Below are 20674 nucleotides of genomic sequence, written 5' to 3' on the forward strand. Positions count from 1 at the left end.
TCAAATTCTTTTATTCCTTTTTTTTTGTTTTTCATAAGAACTGATTCAAAATCCCACTTATAAACATCGTTTGATCAACAATATAATTTACCCTTAAAATGAACTCGATATTGTTACTTAAAAAATTATTTCTACGAACCTAAATGATCCATCTTTCAAAGAGCAAAGAGCATGGTATCCCCTCGTGTGTATGCAATTAGATGCCACATTTTTTTTCACATGGAACGTATAAATAAAAAGAAATAATAGTTGTAGTCGTGAGTGTACAAGCGTCGTGTAATCATTTAAAAATAAATAAATAAATATGAGATCCATATAAAAAAAGATTAATTTTTTAATAATGAACTTGAAAGTGACTGTACATCATTTGTTCACTTTACGACTATATGTGGCATTACTCATATGTAAAAATTGGAACTCCCTCAAAAATAAATTCGAACATGACAAATGTACCTTTTTAAGGTTAGGTTGTGGGAGTTCTCTACACGTGAATATATATATTGAATGCAACTTATGAACGGTAGAAAGATGGTGGCATGGTGATAATAAAAAGAGAGGATTCCGAAAACTGTTCTTTTTTTTCCCCCATTATATACAAGAAGTAGTTAGACATGGCCCAGACCATCATATAAATAGGTGTACCAGTTCTCCACCTTCCCTACTCCTCCATAGTCGAAACATTAATATGGGGAGGTTCTTCTTCTTCTCCTTCCAGCTCTCTCTTCTATGGGTTCCTATAATCTTCCCCACTGTCATTCTCCAAAGCAAGCCTGCCATGGCCTTGCCATTATACACCAATTCACGGTGGATCGTCGACGGAGAAGGGCAAAGAGTGAAGTTGGCATGCGTGAACTGGGTTTCACACATGGAAGTCGTGGTGGCTGAGGGCCTTAGTAAGCAGCCCGTGGATGCCATCTCCAAGAGGATTAAGTCCATGGGATTCAATTGTGTCAGGCTCACTTGGCCTCTTTTCTTGGCCACCAATGACTCTCTGGCTTCTCTCACTGTGCGGCAGTCCTTTCAGAATCTTGGGCTTTCTGAATCCATTGCCGGAATCCAAGCGAACAACCCCTCCATCGTTGATCTTTCTCTCATACAAGCATATCAGGTTACAACAAAATACCCATATATATATTCTTCTTTCCGAAATTTATTCTCTTGCCAGTACAACATTCAAAGAAGAAAACGAATGCAAGAAAAACAAATCATGAAGGGAGGACATTGTTAGCTTTTGTTTATGATATGTACGTTTCAGAGATTAGGACAAACATGGGAGCTCGGTTGGGTTCTTCACGGGTTTGGTTTACTGCACGATGAGCTCAGATTAAGTGTATGTAGTCTTTGTAAGTTTGTAGTCATAGTAACCAACAGAATGCTGCCACGTAGGCATTTGAAACTGTCCAGTTGATACCCTAATCTCCCCCCTCCCTCCTAATTAATGTTCGATATCCTCATCAAATAAAGAGGATAATGAGATACTGTCTGCATTTTGGTGTTTTTAATGTTTGTCACTTTCCATTAGGATACAGGTTAAGCAATAAACTGATCCCATGCACTTGCGTTTCTTTAAGCATAGAATAAATGCTATAAGCTATAGATTTAATAGAAAGTGACGACAATAAGTATGATAACAATGACAATTAGGCTGATGGCGATGCCCAGTTGCCCATGACAATGATCTCTTAACTTTCTTCTGAGTGATACAAATATTATAAACCCATTTGTATTTGCTTAACACTTCAAAATATTATCATAATATCTTTCAACTTTCATGGGCTGAGATATCCCTATCTGTGTGTGATGGTAATCTCCCATAATTACACGAAGAGAAATGCTTTAGATACAAAAAGATTCTGCAAAAGTAAATCTACAAACTGACGTAGCTTGATGTGATATGTTAGATTGTAAAATTACTTTTATTTTGTTGTAAAGTAGCTAGATCTAATGTATCATATGAAGTTATATTAGTTTGTGAGTTTATTTTTATACGATCTTTTTGGAGCTGAAGCACTTCTCATGGATGAAGGGATCTGTCTATATATATAAATAATATTCTTATAATATTGGTCCAAATGTTTGTATCTCAGGCGGTGGTGTCTGGCCTGGGAGCTAACAACGTGATGGTCATATTGGACAATCACATAAGCAAGCCAGGTTGGTGTTGCAGCGGCTCTGATCGCAATGGCTTCTTTGGAGACGAGTATTTCAACCCTGACCTCTGGGTTAAGGGGCTAACTCGGATGGCCACAATCTTCAACGGCGTGGCCAATGTGGTTGGGATGAGCTTGAGGAATGAGCTCCGAGGCGCCAGACAGAACGTTAATGATTGGTACAGGTAGTACTATACTACATTCTCATCTTCATTAATGGTACACGATGTGATTTGTTTCTTTTCATTCAGTTCTTTGTTGTGCTGTACATATCAAAATTTCAGTTTTCTTAATGAAATGAACTAGGTACATGCAGAAAGGAGCAGAAGCAGTGCATTCAGCAAACCCGGATGTTCTGGTCATTCTCTCCGGTCTGAACTATGACAAGGACTTGTCGTTCCTCCGCAATCAACCAGTGAACATCACATTCACTGGGAAGCTAGTATATGAGATGCATTGGTACGCGTTTACGGATGGGAAGGCATGGGAATCTGGGAACCCGAATCAAGTGTGTGGGAGAGTGGTGAATAACATGATGAGATTATCGGGGTTCTTGCTGGAGCAGGGCTGGCCATTGTTCGTGAGTGAGTTTGGGATAGACATGAGAGGAACAGATGTGAACGACAACAGGTACTTCAATTGCTTCATGGCCATGGCTGCAGAACATGACCTGGATTGGGCACTCTGGACGCTTGCTGGGAGTTATTATTTGAGAGAGGGAGTCATTGGGTCGAGTGAGTACTATGGGGTGCTTGATTGGAATTGGTGTGATACCAGAAATCCAAGCTTCATGAAAAGAATCTCTACTCTGCAATCTCCTTTTCAAGGTACAATGGTTTAATGTAATCCTCCTTTTCAAGGTATATATATATATATATATATATATATATATATATATATATTCCACATTAGTCAATAGACTTGGAATGACGTGTCCCAGGATTGCACTCAATTTTTGACTTGCAGGGCCAGGCCTAGCAGAAACTGATCGACACAAAGTAATTTTCCATCCATTAACGGGTCTCTGTGTCCTAGGAAAATCCCTCCTGGAACCACTCAGGTTGGGTCCCTGCACCGACTCTGAAGCCTGGAGCTACACATCCCAGAAGACTTTGAAACTAATGGGAACACTTTACTGCTTAAAAGCACAAGAATTGGATGATCCAGCAACACTTGGAGTAATTTGCACCGTTTCTGGGTCGAAATGGGAAATCATCTCGGATTCTCAGATGCATCTCTCATCAAAGGTTGGCAATGGTACTACCGTTTGCCTAGATGTAGACTCCAGCAATAACAACATAGTCACAACTACTTGCAAATGCATAAGCAGAGACAACATGTGTGATCCAGGAAGCCAGTGGTTCAAGCTTGTTGACAGCACAAGAAGTTCAAATTCTAAAGAATCATTCTGATAAAGTCGATCTTGGCTCTGCTTAGGTAAGTATTACATAGGGATATTTTTCAGATCAGCATGAGAGCAGCAGTCAAGAGAAGGAGAGCAACTAGACAAACTCCTCAATACGCCCATAACTATTAGTCCCGCTGGAAATTTCTGTACCCGGAAAAACAAAATAAAAAAATAAATCTATACCCATGACGAAACTAACACTGGAGCAGATTGTCTGTTCTGCTAGTTTCTGCAAGTGAATTATTGGCTCATATTCTAATGCAGCTGATTATTTTCCCTCTAAACCAGGGCTGACGTTGGTGGTTCATACAAAATCTAGAAATTCAGCCAAAAAAAAAAGGAAGGAAGAAAGAAAGAAACAATAACTAAAACAGAAGCAAAATCTAGCAGATGGCATCTAGTCCTCGCATCTTCTATGCTAACCAAGTTAATTAATTCTGCATTGATAATGGGGTGCTCCAAAGCTGAGAAAGAATAAAACAATTCTCCAAATAATCATGTTTTACAAGCTAAGATATAATTTTTAATAATTTAAGGCATGTCCTGAAAATTAGGACCCAAAGGTTGACTGATGTCGAGCTTAATAAATCAGCAAAAAATAATAGAAAAAGAGTTTGAAATTAACTATAGACCCAGATTAGAACTACATGAAGTGATTTAGAAGCAAGAAGTGGGAAAGAAATTCATTCAAATTGCAACATGGAGTTCAACCACAGATCTCATTCTTCCATTGCATCTCCTCCTTCGACCACTTCCACCTTTTCTTGCAATGACGTAACCCTTGTCAATAGAACTTCTGCAACCATGAAAAGCCAATGGTACCTGAGCATCAATAGCCCAACGTATGCATAAATTTGCACGCAAAATACAGGGGGTAATTATGGTCCTTGCCTAACGCAGCCCCACTAAAGAAAGGTGAAAACAAATAGAGTGAAATCTATCTAAGAAGAATCAGGGAGAAGTTGGTTATCATTTAAATAATTAGGTACAATTGTCATAGTTGCAAACCATACTTGCATCTCATCCGTCATTCATTAAAAGATAATAGCATAAACTACATGTCAATTTACTTCTACAAATTGACCCAGAGAAAATAAACGTTTAGAATAGAATTACTAACCAGTCTTCTTGGGAAATGAAAATCCTTTGGAAGTGACATATGTGCGAGGATTTGGCGACTGGTGGTTTCTCAGGTACTCTTTGTGACCCTAAACCACAAGCATAATCAAAATTATATGTATGAGGAGAAGAAAAAAATGCATCCAAAAAGTAAACTTATGTTCAATGGTATGAAGTGAAGAACCACAAACGAATCACAAACCTTAGTTATTACGCAAACATCTACATTGCTTCCACTTCCTTCGTCGTTGAAAATGCCAGAGCAAATAGCCTCACACACCAAATTTATTCCTTCTTCCTTCTACAGATTTTTTTTTTTTCGGAAAATCATTAGCTATGGAAACATGCAAATATGTAATATCCAGTAACTAGTGACGGCATAAACTTTTCTCTTTAAGCACAACTTCAGCTAAAATAATACAAGAATCTTTCCAAACCAGATTAAATCACATAGTTTGATGTGATGGTGACATAAAAAGGAAAAAGAAAAAGGAAAAAAGAAAAGAAAACTCTGACTTAACTCCATTGAAAATTGGATAGGCTAAAGTTCAAGTTAAAAGCACTTAAACCATATAGTAGAGACTAGATAGTAGCTTACTCTTAAGCCTTCATGATACTTCGACTCGAAAACAGCCATTGCAGCAAGGGAACCAGAACCCATTGTAGCAAATGGCAAAGTGTCTGTGGATCCATGAGGGTAGATCTGGCAACAAAAATAATTCACCTGCTAATGTAAGTATCATGTGCAACAAGAAACAATAGGAGTTCAGATGTTCAGAAATGGAACCCAACTCACAGTGTGCAAATGTGGACCATTAGCATCAACTCCACCAAGCACCAAAGCAGCTTGAACGTAACCTTGGTAGCTGAACAAGTAACCAAGCAGTTAGGCCTGATTAAGTTGTCATGTTGAATAACGATTATATTGTTACATTGCAAGCGACATTATCAACACAAAATGAGCTTACTTGAAATGGTGAGATTTCAAAAGACTAAGAGCAGTGACAACCCTTGATTCTCGACCAGTGTGATATCGATGCAGCTGCAGTTGTGAACTGACCATGTCTACAAAGATCAGCATCACAAAAACAGAGTATAACCACAAAGTCTCAAAAGATAGAAATAGATATAAGCATGTAGCAGAAGCATAATAAACAACTACATGCCAGGTTAAATTCTTAAGGAACATTCGAGTCCAATATATAAATAAATAAATAAACCTGTTACAGCCTCTGTATCAGCAGCAGTTCCTGCTCCACAGCAATAAATATTGGGCGCCATATAATGAATTTTCTCACAATTTTTGTCACAAACTATAGGTCCTTCGGTGGCTCTTGTGCCTGCCCCTAGAATAACACCATCCTAGGTACAAATGGAGAAAACTAGATTAGAAAGCTGAAAAATACTTGAACTCCGCAGGAAATGCAAGGAAATCTGAAAAACAAAAGGACCTACAGAAAAGGCCCAATAAGAAGTTAACTACAAAAGAATATCTGATAAGTACAGGCACAGCCACACCGCCAAACCCCCTTCCTTAAACAGAAAATGATAAGGTCATTAGTATCAACCAGCATCATAGTTACACATTGGAGGCTGGTAAACAAATTTGTGAAAACTACGTTAAAAAACATAAGGATTAGGCATGTTCAATGTATACTCCCTATAAACTTGGGTTATGCCTTTTACTATCAATAAAATATTACTTTTACATGTAAAAAAAAAAATAATAATAATTCAAGCATACCAATCTAACAAAATTGAACTGGGAGCATATACCGAAAAGTTCCCAAATCCACAACAAAATCCATATTTACACAGGTTATGTAATTAATTACATATTCTGCCCTGTAAATCATATGAGCATATGAGATCCGCATCAAATTTAGCTAAAAAAGCGACGCGATTCTTCTTTGCATAAATTGCTAATTACAATGGTCGTAGCCAGAGATGGAGTAAATCTAGAATCAAAAGGCAACAAACAAACTGATTTAAAGGCCAAACACTGCTGCAAACCATACGCAACATACCTGAAAAATTAACCCAACAATAGTTGTCCCAGTTTTTCGAAGAGATGGAGGTGGTACACCTTTGTTAGAAAGCATTTCATTGCGTCTACACAAATCGAAACTGAATCCACCCTTAGGAGGAACCTCCACAGCTGCCTGAGCCATTTTGAATTCCACAAAAAACCTACTCATCCAATAAAGATAAACTCTTATATAATCACTGTAAAATGAAACACCATAGCTAGGGTTTAATCCCTGAAAAGAAAACAGGAAAAAGTAAAATAAAAACGAGAATTTAACAGAGAGAGCCCTGATTTTATGCTTTTCTATGCTCAACTAGGAACTAAAATCAGATACATTCCATAATTTAAATGCTGTGTTCAAGGTGTCATGGAAGCTATAAGGAATTGAAGAGTACCTGAGAGATATATGGGCAAAGCAGAAGAAAGTTTCTGAATGAGAGAATCCATAGCCTCCGAAGTTAATTTAACAGAGTAAGCTTGGAGAGGAAGAAAGTGGAAAGTGGAATAAAAAAAAAAAAGTTGTTGTAAAATATATACATGCTTTGTATAACAAAAAAAAATAAAAAAGCGGGGATAGCGGATTATCTTAGTGGGAAAGCTAGCAAGCCATCTACTTTCTTTCTATTTCCTTCACGGTTTCACCCCTCAAGTAGTAAGGCTTTCCATCCACCCTGCCGGTCCTAATCAAATAAAGATCTTATCCGGCTAGCCATTGGTCGCTTTATCAAATCTTCTCCAATTAGAGAGTCACTTCGTCCCTTTTGGAGTGGTCTTTCAGTGGTTCTTGCTTTCTCTTTGAAAGCTAATCTGGTGCTGCATGTCTCCTTCCTTCAGTTTGTTCTGATTACGATGACGGATACTCAATTCCGCCTATACAACTACCTTGCTTGGTAGTTCAAAATGGAAGTCTAGGTATCTGCTTAAGTGGTCTGCTCGTACCGTTCCCAAAAAAAAAAAAAAAGAGCTGCGCTAACAGGTGCTTGACGGGGAAGCCTCATACTCCGAAGAAGAACCCAAATTGTGTTTTTATTTTACTTCTCCTATGTCTTCTAACTGGGGTTTCAGACAAAAGGAAAATCATAGCTTATAGGAACATGATATACACGTATCGAGTGTGTAAATAATCTGCCAGGGAACGCAGAATAATCATATAGAAATCGCAATACGAAGGCAAAAAGGCGTTCTCACCTACACGGCCCCTAAACAGCCCGATAACTAACTCTGCGGTTGAATACATATGCCACGTTAAGTGAAATCATCACGAACAATCTCTTCATGTACCTATTTCCGGACCTCATGATCTGCAAAATCGAAAATACAAACAACAACAACGAGAATTTCTGGGCCGATCCGTTTCCTTCACCAGAATACTTATTGCTTTCATCTAAAGAGTATAAGAGCCCAGTCATAATGTCTATGCTCGAAACGCTCCAAGACAGCAGAGGCTTTGCCGGGTCATTCAGATTGATCGAACCCGGCATGTGAGGCTCCCGCGCTTGGTCAAATGAAGCTTGGCGCGAAAACGCCGATCTCCGATCGCTCACACTGAGACCGAAACCCGCATTCCATGAATTCTGGGACTCTTTCTCCAATGGCTGTACTCCAAAGAACAGTAAATAGAATCGTCAGTGGCTCTACCGTAATTACAGGAGGTCACACAGGGCATAAGTGGCTCAAAAAGTATCAAAGACTATTCATTCCTGTTCATCCTTTTAAGATACAAGGGATAGATATATATATATATATATACTAGCAGTGTATCTACGTGCGATGCACGTTTGTCCTGTATTAGGTTATTCTAAAATATAAACATCTAGTATAGAATAAGAAAATTTAATGATAAGGTCTATGAAGATAACATAATTAATTGTTTAAGTAAACTATAATTGTTTAAAGTCTCTGATAATAGATTTAGACAGACTATATGTTCAAGCAAGTCAGGAAAGTGAATATTACATAATTGTTTTTTTGGTTACTGAAAGTAGAGTTTAAAACAACTAAATATTACATAATTGTTTCTTTTGCTACTGAAAGTAAAGTCTGAAACAACTAAATATTACATAATGGATTCAAAGTGGTGTGTTCTCCTCATTCACAGCATTGTTCTCCTCATTCACAGCATTTATGGAGAGAACGTTGAAGTTTTTGTGACGTTGTTTTTGGAGTTGATCTAAATCTGCACCCAATTGTATGATCCATTTTTTTGTTGAACATAATTTTGCAATATTTTGGATATACGGTAAATGTTCCTGTATGGTGAATAAATATAATGTAAAAGATATTTTTAATAACTTCCTATTTGAATATTTAAAATTAAATATTTTTAAAATATAAATTGGAATATGAATAAGTTGGTTACCTCTCCTGTATGTTCCATTAGTTCGATTGCTGTGCAACCTAGAGCTTCTTTTGCGATTTTACCGAACATGACAGCTCCTAGTCGTCCATTACCATCGTCAACGTCGATGTAAGCTCGACAGCTATATAAACAAACTATATTTTTAAGTCTGAATGATTAAGCAATAATTTGAATATAATATAAAATTGATTAAAGGAACATTTACGACGTAAAATATGAATATAAGATGTATACCGTGGTTGTGCATTACTCATGTATTTGCAATGATAACATTGAAATTTTTCATTTTGTTCATATCCAGTCCCCTTTTTACACCCAATGCAGGACATGTAGAAGAATATTTGATGGAGATCAACCACACAAATAGTTGCTTTAATCCAAAATTTTACTTTCTGCATTAATTTTGCAACAGATATATATTTTTAATGGTTATAAATAATATGTAGCCTTAAGATGAGGTTAGAAATGTACCGTCATTGGCTGTAATGATTTTAGAAAACCAGCAAGATCATCAAGTTTAATTATGTCTTTCATGTCAACATTTGATGCCGATGCTGATGCTGATGCCGTTGTGTGATGTAGATTTTTTTCGACGATTTCTTCAAGCAGTGCATGGTTTAGCATTGTCCTAAATATTTTTAGAATAATTTAAAATGAATGAGAGAAATCATGGAGGAAAAGATATAGTAGGTACAAATTGTATATATATATATAATAAAGTAAGAAAGAATTACCATTGACATAATGGAGTTGCAGCAGGGATGACAGGATTTAAGGTAAATACACTTGTTGGTTGAGACGAAAGAGAGAGACCTATATTATAAAGAAAAGATATTTGTTAGTAGATAATAACATTCTATTTTTAATAGATGCTGATATTATAAGTTGTGTTATATACCATTGTATGAACCAACTTTTATACGTGTTGCGAGTAGAGTTGGCTTAGCTTCAATAATATCAGAGATTGTTCGGCATTCACCATCCACAAATCGACTCCACATAGTCAATCATATGGGCGTTAGGCTGTAAAATTTAGGAGAAAGTATTTAAAAGTGTAGCATGATGAAATAGTATTGAAAATAAGTTAATTAAAGAATTTATTAATATCACGTATATAGTTGACAAATCTTTTTTACCTCTGGTCGATAACATATATTTCTTGAATTTTTGTTGGCCCATGTATTGAGGTAATTTCTCTAGGAGGTTTCATGTATATTGCGATGGCCAGAATAGCTGTCCAATTATGTTAAAAAACAATTTGTGAAAACTGAATAAGAGTATCAAGATGTACGTTAAATATATCGATGTGATATTTACCTATTTCAGTTCCAGTGTCTTTGTAGTCATGCAGATTGGTGAATGGGATAATATCATATTCTGGTGGTTGTAATTCCACTTCGTCATCTGGAATGTTTTCGATGATTGTTCTTGAATTTAAGATCCACTGGTATTCATGCGCTTCAATTCTATGCCTGGGATCTAAAGGCTTAACATAAACATTACTGATGTAGTAAGACCGGAAGATGTGCAACATGTCATTACGTAGGTCTATATCTTTGCCGAAAATTGTTGCTTGTAGTCGGTTGCCCTGCATAATATTGTATAAATGAATAGTTATTTGTATTCTATTGATTGTAAAATAGTATTTATTAAATATATATAAGATTTAATCTGAGAATATAATTAGAATGAATCTATGTTGTAAGGGGAAAACATATTTATTTTGGATATATCATGTGAAGGAATATAATATAAATATTAAGTATATTTTTGCAAGAATGATAATGATATCAATGTGTTACCTCAGGGTCTATCAATGTCAGATTTTGATATTTTGTCGGTGAATGTTGTGCAGTACGTTTGGGAGATTTGTCTGACACAATCATCTTGATGCTCCAATTTCTTGTACTTGGAGTAATGTCTTTGATTGATGTATAGATAGTCCGCATGTTGAAGCCTACTTATAAATGAAGAGAAAAAAAATATTAGTTTAAACAATTGAATTTAAATAAGAAAATTTCAATAATAGAAAAACAGGAAGTTCTGAAAATTACATAATGGAAAAACAAATTGTATTCAATTGAGAGGTATATATTGAAATTTGATTACTTACAGAAGTTTATGATGGATATGCTAGTGTTAGTAATTCTTTATAAACAATATTATTTGTTTCAGCTTCTTCACAATCTTGAGTTGATACTGGTCTTATAAGAACTTTTACTGAAGCAGAAGTCTTGGCTCTTGATAGTGCTACATAGAGTTGGCCATGACAAAATACAGGTTGAGGCAAGTATACACCAACAAAATCTAATGTCTGTCCTTGTGCTTTATTTATTGTCATTGCAAAACTTAATCTGATAGGAAATTGTGTTCTTTTGAATGGAAAACCACTATTGTCGTCTGCATTTGGCAAGAAAGGAATCCTTGGTATGAAAACTCTTTTTCCGGTGTGGTGACCAACTGCAATTTCAGCATCAATGATATTTCGTTCAAAGTTGCGACAAATAAGACGTGTTCCATTGCATAAACCTTCTGAAGGATTGACATTTCTGAGTAACATGATGGGACAATTTTTTTTTAATAACAGCTCATGAGGTGGAAGTCCATTTGGTGTCAATGTATTTAAAAAATCCTCCATGATTCCTTGTTCTGATGTATCAATCGTTTCATCGAAGCTATAGTATTGTGTAACTGTACCAGGAAATCTTTGAATAAGTATTGTATTTATCTCATCGACAGAGTTGTTCTTTGGTGTCAAGATAGCTCGATTTGTCATTTCGGATAAATTTTCTGAATAGCTGCCAATATCTTGGAAGACTGCATTGATCAGATCATCTAAAGACTCCACATCATTTCTGTAAGGAATGAGCATTTCATTGGGAATTTTGATCTTATTCTCAATTGTGATTGGTGTTGTTCCATTTCCGACCTGAAGTAAATAATTTGAGAAGTTTGGATCGAATCTTGCTCGCATATTTTCACTCAACCTAATCTTAGTTAAAGTAGACCATAAATATGACGATGCTAAACTGGCATTAACTTCTTCTTGTCTTGTGCCTTTACGAATCACAGGTAAGACTTGACGAAAATCTCCACCGAATACGATAATTTTTCCACCAAATGGTAATCTTGAATCAGTTATGTCTCGTAACATTTTATCCAATGCTTGCATACATTCTTTTCTAGACATAGGTGCTTCATCCCATATGATTAGCTTTGCAAGATGTAACAATTTGGCAAGAGCAAATTTGTTGTTGTATGTGCGAACATACGTAAGAAAGTTGGTTGATTCAACTGTGTTGGAAGTAAACAAATGGTAAAGTTGTTCTGGAACATCATTTGTAGTTAAAGAGATTGTTCCATCGGCACAACAAAAACCTTTTGTTTCATGTTGAAATCTTTTTGCTTCACAAAATTTACAGAATGGTACTGATGGTAAGAGAGTTGCCTCAAATGGCACTGTTTGTAATATTTTCCTATGACCAGCTGATTGTTGATGTTGATTTCCTATGGAGGAAAGATGAATCATAAAAATGAGGTAAATGTTTAAAGTTGCTATAGTTTCAAATGGTGGTATCATTGAATGAAGTTGTATATAAGAAAGGAAAAGAAGGAAAAGAGATTTTGTTGATGTAATTTCAACTGTGTTTATTTCCTGATAGAGTGCTCCAGAACTACCAATATTAGAACTATATTCGAACTGTTCAACGGAGGATATATCACTGGTTTCAGCTTCGGCACGAAAAGTGCGTTGTCTTTTTGTACAATATGGCCTGACTTCTTCATTATTGTGTATGGATTCTATATGATCTCCCAACACATTTGTTTCATCGTCAACGATTGGTTGGGAGAAAAATTGTTCTTCATGTTGAGTAGTATCATTCGTAGAATTCCTTTGTTGTAGATATTTTTCTTTCTTTTTTTGTCGTATATGTTCTCTTTCTTCTAAAGAAAGAGCCTCATATAAATTGTTTATCTTAGGATGTTTTGTAGTACCTTGGGAATCATTTTAAACAAGAATCAAAGTTATAAGAATATCAAAGAATTAATTAATCATATAATGATAAATTTGTACTAATTTATTAATATAAGCTTACCACTTTTCATTTATATATGGAATGAAATAATTCTTGTCGATAACTGGATAAAGAAGAAACTCATAATGATGCAAATTGAAAATTTTTTTTAATCTAAGTATGTATTCCAACAGAATAAAACAACCTATTGAAAAAGATATATTTATAACATCGTTGGTTACCTTGGTAGTCTTGAAAAAAGACTAAAAAAACTAAGTCAACTCAGCAAATTTAACGAAGCTGTAAAAAAGAGATAATGAAAATTAGAAATAAACAACCAATAGATATAGAAATTATATAATTGTTATAGCATGAATTGCAGATGAAGGAAGTAGAAATAAAAAACTTACAATTAAATTAAATATTTAAACAAATAAAAGGAAACAACAAATTTTGAAATTCATGAAAATGTTATATTTTGTTTGCAAGTTTTTATATATATTTCTTGTCTCAAGTTTTTATCAAATTCTTTAATTAAATTTTCGATTTTTAATAATTTCAACATTTTAGTAATAGATTATGTATAATTATATGGGTAAAACTATAAATATTGATGTAAGTATTTACATATAGAATTTAATTTGTTGGTAAAATTTTATGAGCAATTTTATAGCAATTTTAAAATTTTTTTTTTTTTTATAAACATGCATATATAACTAATAAGATATAACATTTGATTATGTCGAAATGTAATTAAATTATATGATTATATTGATTAACTCAATTAGTTTTATTATATAATATGTAATCAGAATAAATTATGAGGTTTTTAATTTAGATATAAATAGCAAAAGGAAAAAAAATTTGCTTAGTAGTAAAATAATAGTAAAAGAAGTATAATTACATAATTATAATTTAAAAATGTTTTAACAAACTTTATTATTAATATTCATAAAATTTGTATTTCATTATGTTCTTGAAGCATATTTTAAAATACAAGTTTATGCACAATATTAATTTTATTGAATGTGTACTCTATTTTATTAAAATATTTAATTAAATTTTCGATTTTTAAAAATTTCAATAATTTACTGATTGATTATGTATAATTATATGGTTAAAACTGTAAATATTGATGTAAGTATTTACATATAGAACTAAATTTGTCGGTAGAATTTCTTGTCTCAAGTTTATATATATAAAAACTTTCATTAATACCACTACTAAACTTTCATTTTTTAAAATCTAATAATTATTTAATCAGAAAGTATATCTCTATTATTTACAAACTTTATTATTAATATTCATAAAATTTTTATTTCATTTTGTTCTTGAAGAAATACAAGTTTGTGCACAATATTATTTTTATTGAATGTGTACTCTATTTTATCAAATTATTTAAATAAATTTTGGATTTTTTAAAATTTCAATATTTTACTAATTGATTTCGTATAATTATATGGGTAAAACTGTAAATATTAATGTAAGTATTTACATATAGAACTAAATTTGTCGGTAGAATTTTATGAGTAATTTTATAACAATTTTTAAATTTTAATTCAAATATAAATAGTAAAAGGAAAACAAATTGTTTAGTAGTAAAATAATAGCAGAAGAGGTATGATTAAAAAATTATAATTTGAAAATATTTCAATTTTATAATAATTTTTATTCAACTGTTATATTTCATTTTTTAAAATCTAATAATTATTTAATTGGAAAGTACATCTCTATTATTTACAAACTTTATTATTAATATTCATAAAATTTTTATTTCATTTTGTTCTTGAAGCATATTTTAAAATACAAGTTGTAAAATTCAATCATAATATTCAATGACCCAAGGAGCATTGAAAAAATTCAGAATATTTTATTTTTATATTATTCTCACATTTTTCATTATTAAAGTAAATCTCTTTTATTTTGAAAATTCTAAAGATATTATAATGATAGAAAATCATTTAGATAAAATGATTTTAGTTAATTAAAAATATTATGAGATTTAAATTATATTAAAAACTCTAATTATTTATATGATTTTAATTTTTTAAAATATTTAATAAAATTCTATCATTTATTTTACTGTTTAGAACTATTTATTACTGTAATTGTTTATTATTGTTCACGAGTAATGTTCAGTACTGTTTATTATTGTATCACATACTATAGGACTGTTAATTACTATTTATACTGGTTAGTAGTATTTATTATAAAAAAATCTTCATTACCTTCTAACACTCTACACTCCATATTATTTTTAATTTTTATTATTTTTTTATCAAATATTTATTATATGTATAATATTTATTATAAAATTTTTATTTCATTTTGTTCTTGAAGCATATTTTAAAATATAAGTTTATGCACAATATTGATTTTATTGAATGTATACTCTATTTTATCAAATTATTTAATTAAATTTTCGATTTTTAAAAATTTTAATATTTTACTAATTGATTATGTATAATTATATGGGTAAAACTGTAAATATTGATGTAAGTATTTACATATAGAACTAAATTTGTCGGTAGAATTTTATGAGTAATTTTATAACAATTTTAAATTTTTTTTTTCTATAAACATGCATCTGTAACTAATAAGATATAACATTTAAATATGTTGGAATAACATTTAATTTGAAATTATAATTTAATACAGCTCAAAATTCAAACAGAATAAATATTGAATAAATGATATTAAATAATTAATTTAAAAGATTCTAAAATCAGAGAAGCAAAATAAACTATTTCAGTTATTAGTTCACAGTATGAAACTAAAAAGTTAAAAGATCCATACTTTTGATATTTTTATGAGCAGCTAGTTGTTGAGATATTTTGTTTCCACTTTCAATTTCATGGAGCTCAACCTATATAAAAAATTCAACAATATAAAATTCTAGTAAGAACAAAAGTAGAGTTGTAAAGAAAAAAAAAAATTACTATTATTTAATATTTTCAGATGGAAAATTGTAAATAATACAACATATAAATAGTTAATATTTCATTTGATTTGGAAAACATTTTATTTCAAAACAGTTTCTCTCTCTCCTACGCGATTCCGGAGCTCGGCTCCTCTCCTCCAGCGCAGCCCGTTGCCGGCGAGCGCCGGCCATCATCCCCGCCTACACCGGCGTGTTCCCCTCACGCCGATGAGCATCCCCGGCACCACCAATGTTCCCCACGCGCAGCCATGCTTCTCCTCCGTGGAAAGAGAACCGAAATGGGTTTCTCCCATTTATGTGGTTTTCTGCCGCCGTACGCGGCCACCGAAGGGCACGACCACCACCGAGGAGTCCCCCTCAAGGTGGCGATCATCCCACCCACCTTCGAAGGCCGCCACGCGCAGCCCTCCGTCTCCCCCACGGAAACCGAACGAAAATGGGTTTCACCCATTTGTTTCATCTCGCGCCGCCGTACGTCGCCACCGAAGCTCACGGCGACCACCGAGGAGTTCCCCTCAAGGCGGCGACAATCGCACCCACCTTCGGAGTCCCCCACGCGCAGCCCTTCGTCTCCCTCCATCTCCCTCACTCAAAGGCACACGGACAAACAGAAAAATATATTCGAGAACCAGAAAAGAGAAAAACAAAGTTAGAGGTGAAATTAGAAGTGAACGGCGTACCAACGGCGAGAAGAAATCTCAGGAGCACGGGAAAATTTTTTCTTCCTCGAGTTGAGTTTGGGAATTGTTCTGTAAATGTGAATTGTGTGTAGATTAGATCAGATATTTCATCTCTTATATGTGAAGATTAGATATTTTACATGTATGTAAGGATTAGATATTTTTAGTGTGTAAATGGTGCTAACCGAACGAAGAGGAAGAGGAAGGGGAAGACTGAAATTCGAACTGAATTTCAGAAGGGAACGAGAAAAGCCAACGGGAAAAACAAAACGGTGCCACTGTTCACTACTGTTCATCTTTATACGTGCTTTTAAGAATAAGAAAGATATATATATATACTAGCAGTGTATTTACGTGCGATGCACGTTTGCCCTGTATTAGGTTATTCTAAAATATAAACATCTAGTGTAGAATAAGAGAATTTAATGATAAGGTCTATGAAGATAATATAATTAATTGTTTAAGTAAACTATAATTGTTTAAAGTCTCTGATAATAGATTTAGACAGACTATATGTTTAAGCAAGTCAGGAAAGTGAATATTACATAATTGTTTTTTTGGTTACTAAAAGTAGAGTCTAAAACGACTAAATATTACATAATTGTTTCTTTTGCTACTGAAAGTAAAGTCTGAAACAACTAAATATTACATAATGGATTCAAAGTGGTGTGTTCTCCTCATTCACAGCATTTATGGAGAGAACGTTGAAGTTTTTGTGACGTTGTTTTTGGAGTTGATCTAAATCTGCACCCAATTGTATGATCCATTTTTTTGTTGAACATAATTTTACAATATTTTGGATATACGGTAAATGTTCATGTATGGTGAATAAATATAATGTAAAAGATATTTTTAGTAACTTCCTATTTGAATATCTAAAATTAAATATTTTTAAAATATAAATTGGAATATGAATAAGTTGGTTACCTCTCCTGTATGTTCCATTAGTTCGATTGCTGTGCAACCTAGAGCTTCTTCTGCGATTTTACCGAACATGACAGCTCCTAGTCGTCCATTACCATCGTCAACGTCGATGTAAGCTCGACAGCTATATAAACAAACTATATTTTTTAGTCTGAATGATTAAGCAATAATTTGAATATAATTTAAAATTGATTAAAGGAACATTTACGATGTAAAATATGAATATAAGATGTATACTGTGGTTGTGCATTACTCATGTATTTGCAATGATAACATTGAAATTTTTCATTTTGTTCATATCCAGTCCCCTTTTTACACCCAATGCAGGACATGTAGAAGAATATTTGATGGAGATCAACCACACAAATAGTTGCTTTAATCCAAAATTTTGCTTTCAGCATTAATTTTGCAACAGATATATATTTTTAGTGGTTGTAAATAATATGTAGCCTTAAGATAAGGTTAGAAATGTACCGTCATTGGCTGTAATGATTTAAGAAAACCAGCAAGATCATCAAGCTTAATTATGTTTTTCATGTCAACATTTGATGCCGATGCTGATGCCGTTGTGTGATGTAGATTTTTTTCGACGATTTCTTCAAGCAGTGCATGGTTTAGCATTGTCCTAAATATTTTTAGAATAATTTAAAATGAATGAGAGAAATCATGGAGGAAAAGATATAGTAGGTACAAATTGTATATATATATAATAAAGTAAGAAAGAATTACCATTGACATAATGGAGTTGCAGCAGGGATGACAGGATTTAAGGTAAATACACTTGTTGGTTGAGACGAAAGAGAGAGACCTATATTATAAAGAAAAGATATTTATTAGTAGATAATAACATTCTATTTTTAATAAATGCTGATATTATAAGTTGTGTAATATACCATTGTATGAACCAACTTTTATACGTGTTGCAAGTAGAGTTGGCTTAGCTTCAATAATATCAGAGATTGTTCGGCATTCACCATCCACAAATCGACTTCACATAGTCAACCATATGGGCATTAGGCTGTAAAATTTAGGAGAAAGTATTTAAATGTGTAGCATGATGAAATAGTATTGAAAATAAGTTAATTAAAGAATTTATTAATATCACATATATAGTTGAGAAATCTTTTTTACCTCTGGTCGATAACATATATTTCTTGAATTTTTGTTGGCCCATGTATTGAGGTAATTTCTCTAGGAGGTTTCATGTATATTGCGATCGCCAGAATAGCTGTCCAATTATGTTAAAAAAAATTTTTGTGAAAACTGAATAACAGTATTAAGATGTACGTTAAATATATCGATGTAATATTTACCTATTTCAGTTCCAGTGTCTTTGTAGTTATGCAGATTGGTGAATGGGATAATATCATATTCTGGTGGTTGTAATTCCACTTCGTCATCTGGAATGTTTTCGATGATTGTTCTTGAATTTAAGATCCACTGGTATTCATGCGCTTCAATTCTATGCCTAGGATCTAAAGGCTTAACATAAGCATTACTGATGTAGTAAGACCGGAAGATGTGTAACATGTCATTACGTAGGTCAATATCTTTACCGAAAATTGTTGCTTGTAGTCGGTTGCCCTGCATAATATTGTATAAATGAATAGTTATTTGTATTCTATTGATTGTAAAATAGTATTTATTAAATATATATAAGATTTAATTTGATAATATAGTTAGAATGAATCTATGTTGTAAGGGGAAAACATATTTATTTTGGATATATCATGTGAAAGAATATAATATAAATATTAAGTATATTTTTGCAAGAATGATAATGATATCAATGTGTTACCTCAGGGTCTATCAATGTCAGATTTTGATATTTTGTCGGCGAATGTTGTGCAGTACGTTTGGGAGATTTGTCTGACACAATCATCTTGATGCTCCAATTTCTTGTACTTGGAGTAATGTCTTTGATTGATGTATAGATAGTCCGCATGTTGAAGCCTACTTATGAATGGAGAGAAAAAAAATATTAGTTTAAACAATTGAATTTAAATAAGACAATTTCAATAAAAGAAAAATAGGAAGTTCTGAAAATTACATAATGGAAAAACAAATTGTATTCAATTGAGAGGTATATATTGAAATTTGATTACTTACAGAAGTTTATGATGGATATGCTAGTGTTAGTAATTCTTTATAAACAATATTATTTGTTTCAGCTTCTTCACAATCTTGAGTTGATACTGGTCTTATAAGAACTTTTACTAAAGCAGAAGTCTTGGCTCTTGATAGTACTACATAGAGTTGGCCATGACAAAATACAGGTTGAGGCAAGTATACACCAACAAAATCTAATGTCTGTCCTTGTGCTTTATTTATTGTCATCGCAAAACTTAATCTGATAGGAAATTTGTGTTCTTTTGAATGGAAAACCACTATTATCGTCTACATTTGGCAAGAAAGGAATCCTTGGTATGAAAACTCTTTTTCCGGTGTGGTGACCAACTGCAATTTCAGCATCAATGATATTTCGTTCAAAGTTGCGACAAATAAGACATGTTCCATTGCATAAACCTTCTGAAGGATTGACATTTCTGAGTAACATGATAGGACAATTTGTTTTTAGTAACAGCTCATGAGGTGGAAGTCCATTTGGTGTCAACGTATTTAAAAAATCCTCCATGATTCCTTGTTCTGATGTATCAATCGTTTCATCGAAGTTATAGTATTGTGTAACTGTACCAGGAAATCTTTGAATAAGTATTGTATTTATCTCGTCGACAGAGTTGTTCTTTGGTGTCAAGATAGCTCGATTTGTCATTTCGGATAAATTTTCTGAATAGCTGCCAATATCTTGGAAGACTGCATCGATCAGATCATCTAAAGACTCCACATCATTTTTGTAAGGAATGAGCATTTCATTGAGAATTTTGATCTTATTCTCAATTGTGATTGGTGTTGTTCCATTTCCGACCTGAAGTAAATAATTTGAGAAGTTTGGATCGAATCTTGCTCGCATATTTTCACTCAACCTAATCTTAGTTAAAGTAGACCACAAATATGACGATGCTAAACTGGCATTAACTTCTTCTTGTC

General features: G+C 33.1%; 2 protein-coding genes across 4 annotated transcripts; one reads left to right on the forward strand and one right to left on the reverse strand.

The window, feature by feature from the left end:
- The first annotated feature begins 592 nt into the window (after positions 1-592).
- LOC108991649 (glycosyl hydrolase 5 family protein-like) lies at positions 593-3798 on the forward strand. The gene is made up of 4 exons (XM_018965977.2): positions 593-1108; positions 2088-2335; positions 2457-2977; positions 3117-3798. The coding sequence occupies exons 1-4, from the start codon at positions 686-688 to the stop codon at positions 3560-3562; spliced, it is 1638 nt and encodes a 545-aa protein (XP_018821522.1). The 5' UTR covers positions 593-685; the 3' UTR covers positions 3563-3798.
- A 329-nt stretch (positions 3799-4127) lies between these two features.
- Positions 4128-8300, reverse strand: LOC108991659 (proteasome subunit beta type-7-B-like). Of its 3 annotated transcripts, none has more exons than XM_018966009.2 (9): positions 7102-8300; positions 6705-6867; positions 5898-6039; positions 5646-5742; positions 5474-5543; positions 5276-5380; positions 4880-4978; positions 4679-4766; positions 4128-4380 (listed from the first exon to the last, which is right to left on the reverse strand). In XM_018966009.2, the coding sequence occupies exons 2-9, from the start codon at positions 6846-6848 to the stop codon at positions 4343-4345; spliced, it is 783 nt and encodes a 260-aa protein (XP_018821554.2). In that variant the 5' UTR covers positions 6849-6867; positions 7102-8300; the 3' UTR covers positions 4128-4342. The 3 variants fall into 3 exon arrangements, with proteins under 3 accessions (XP_018821554.2, XP_018821546.1, XP_018821543.1); XM_018966001.2 differs by having other exon boundaries at positions 4128-4354; positions 7895-8299; XM_018965998.2 differs by having other exon boundaries at positions 4128-4354; positions 7102-8299.
- Between the last annotated feature and the right edge of the window lie 12374 nt (positions 8301-20674).

The sequence above is a fragment of the Juglans regia genome, chromosome 13 (genome assembly GCF_001411555.2).
Source record: "Juglans regia cultivar Chandler chromosome 13, Walnut 2.0, whole genome shotgun sequence".
NCBI classification, from domain to species: domain Eukaryota; kingdom Viridiplantae; phylum Streptophyta; class Magnoliopsida; order Fagales; family Juglandaceae; genus Juglans; species Juglans regia.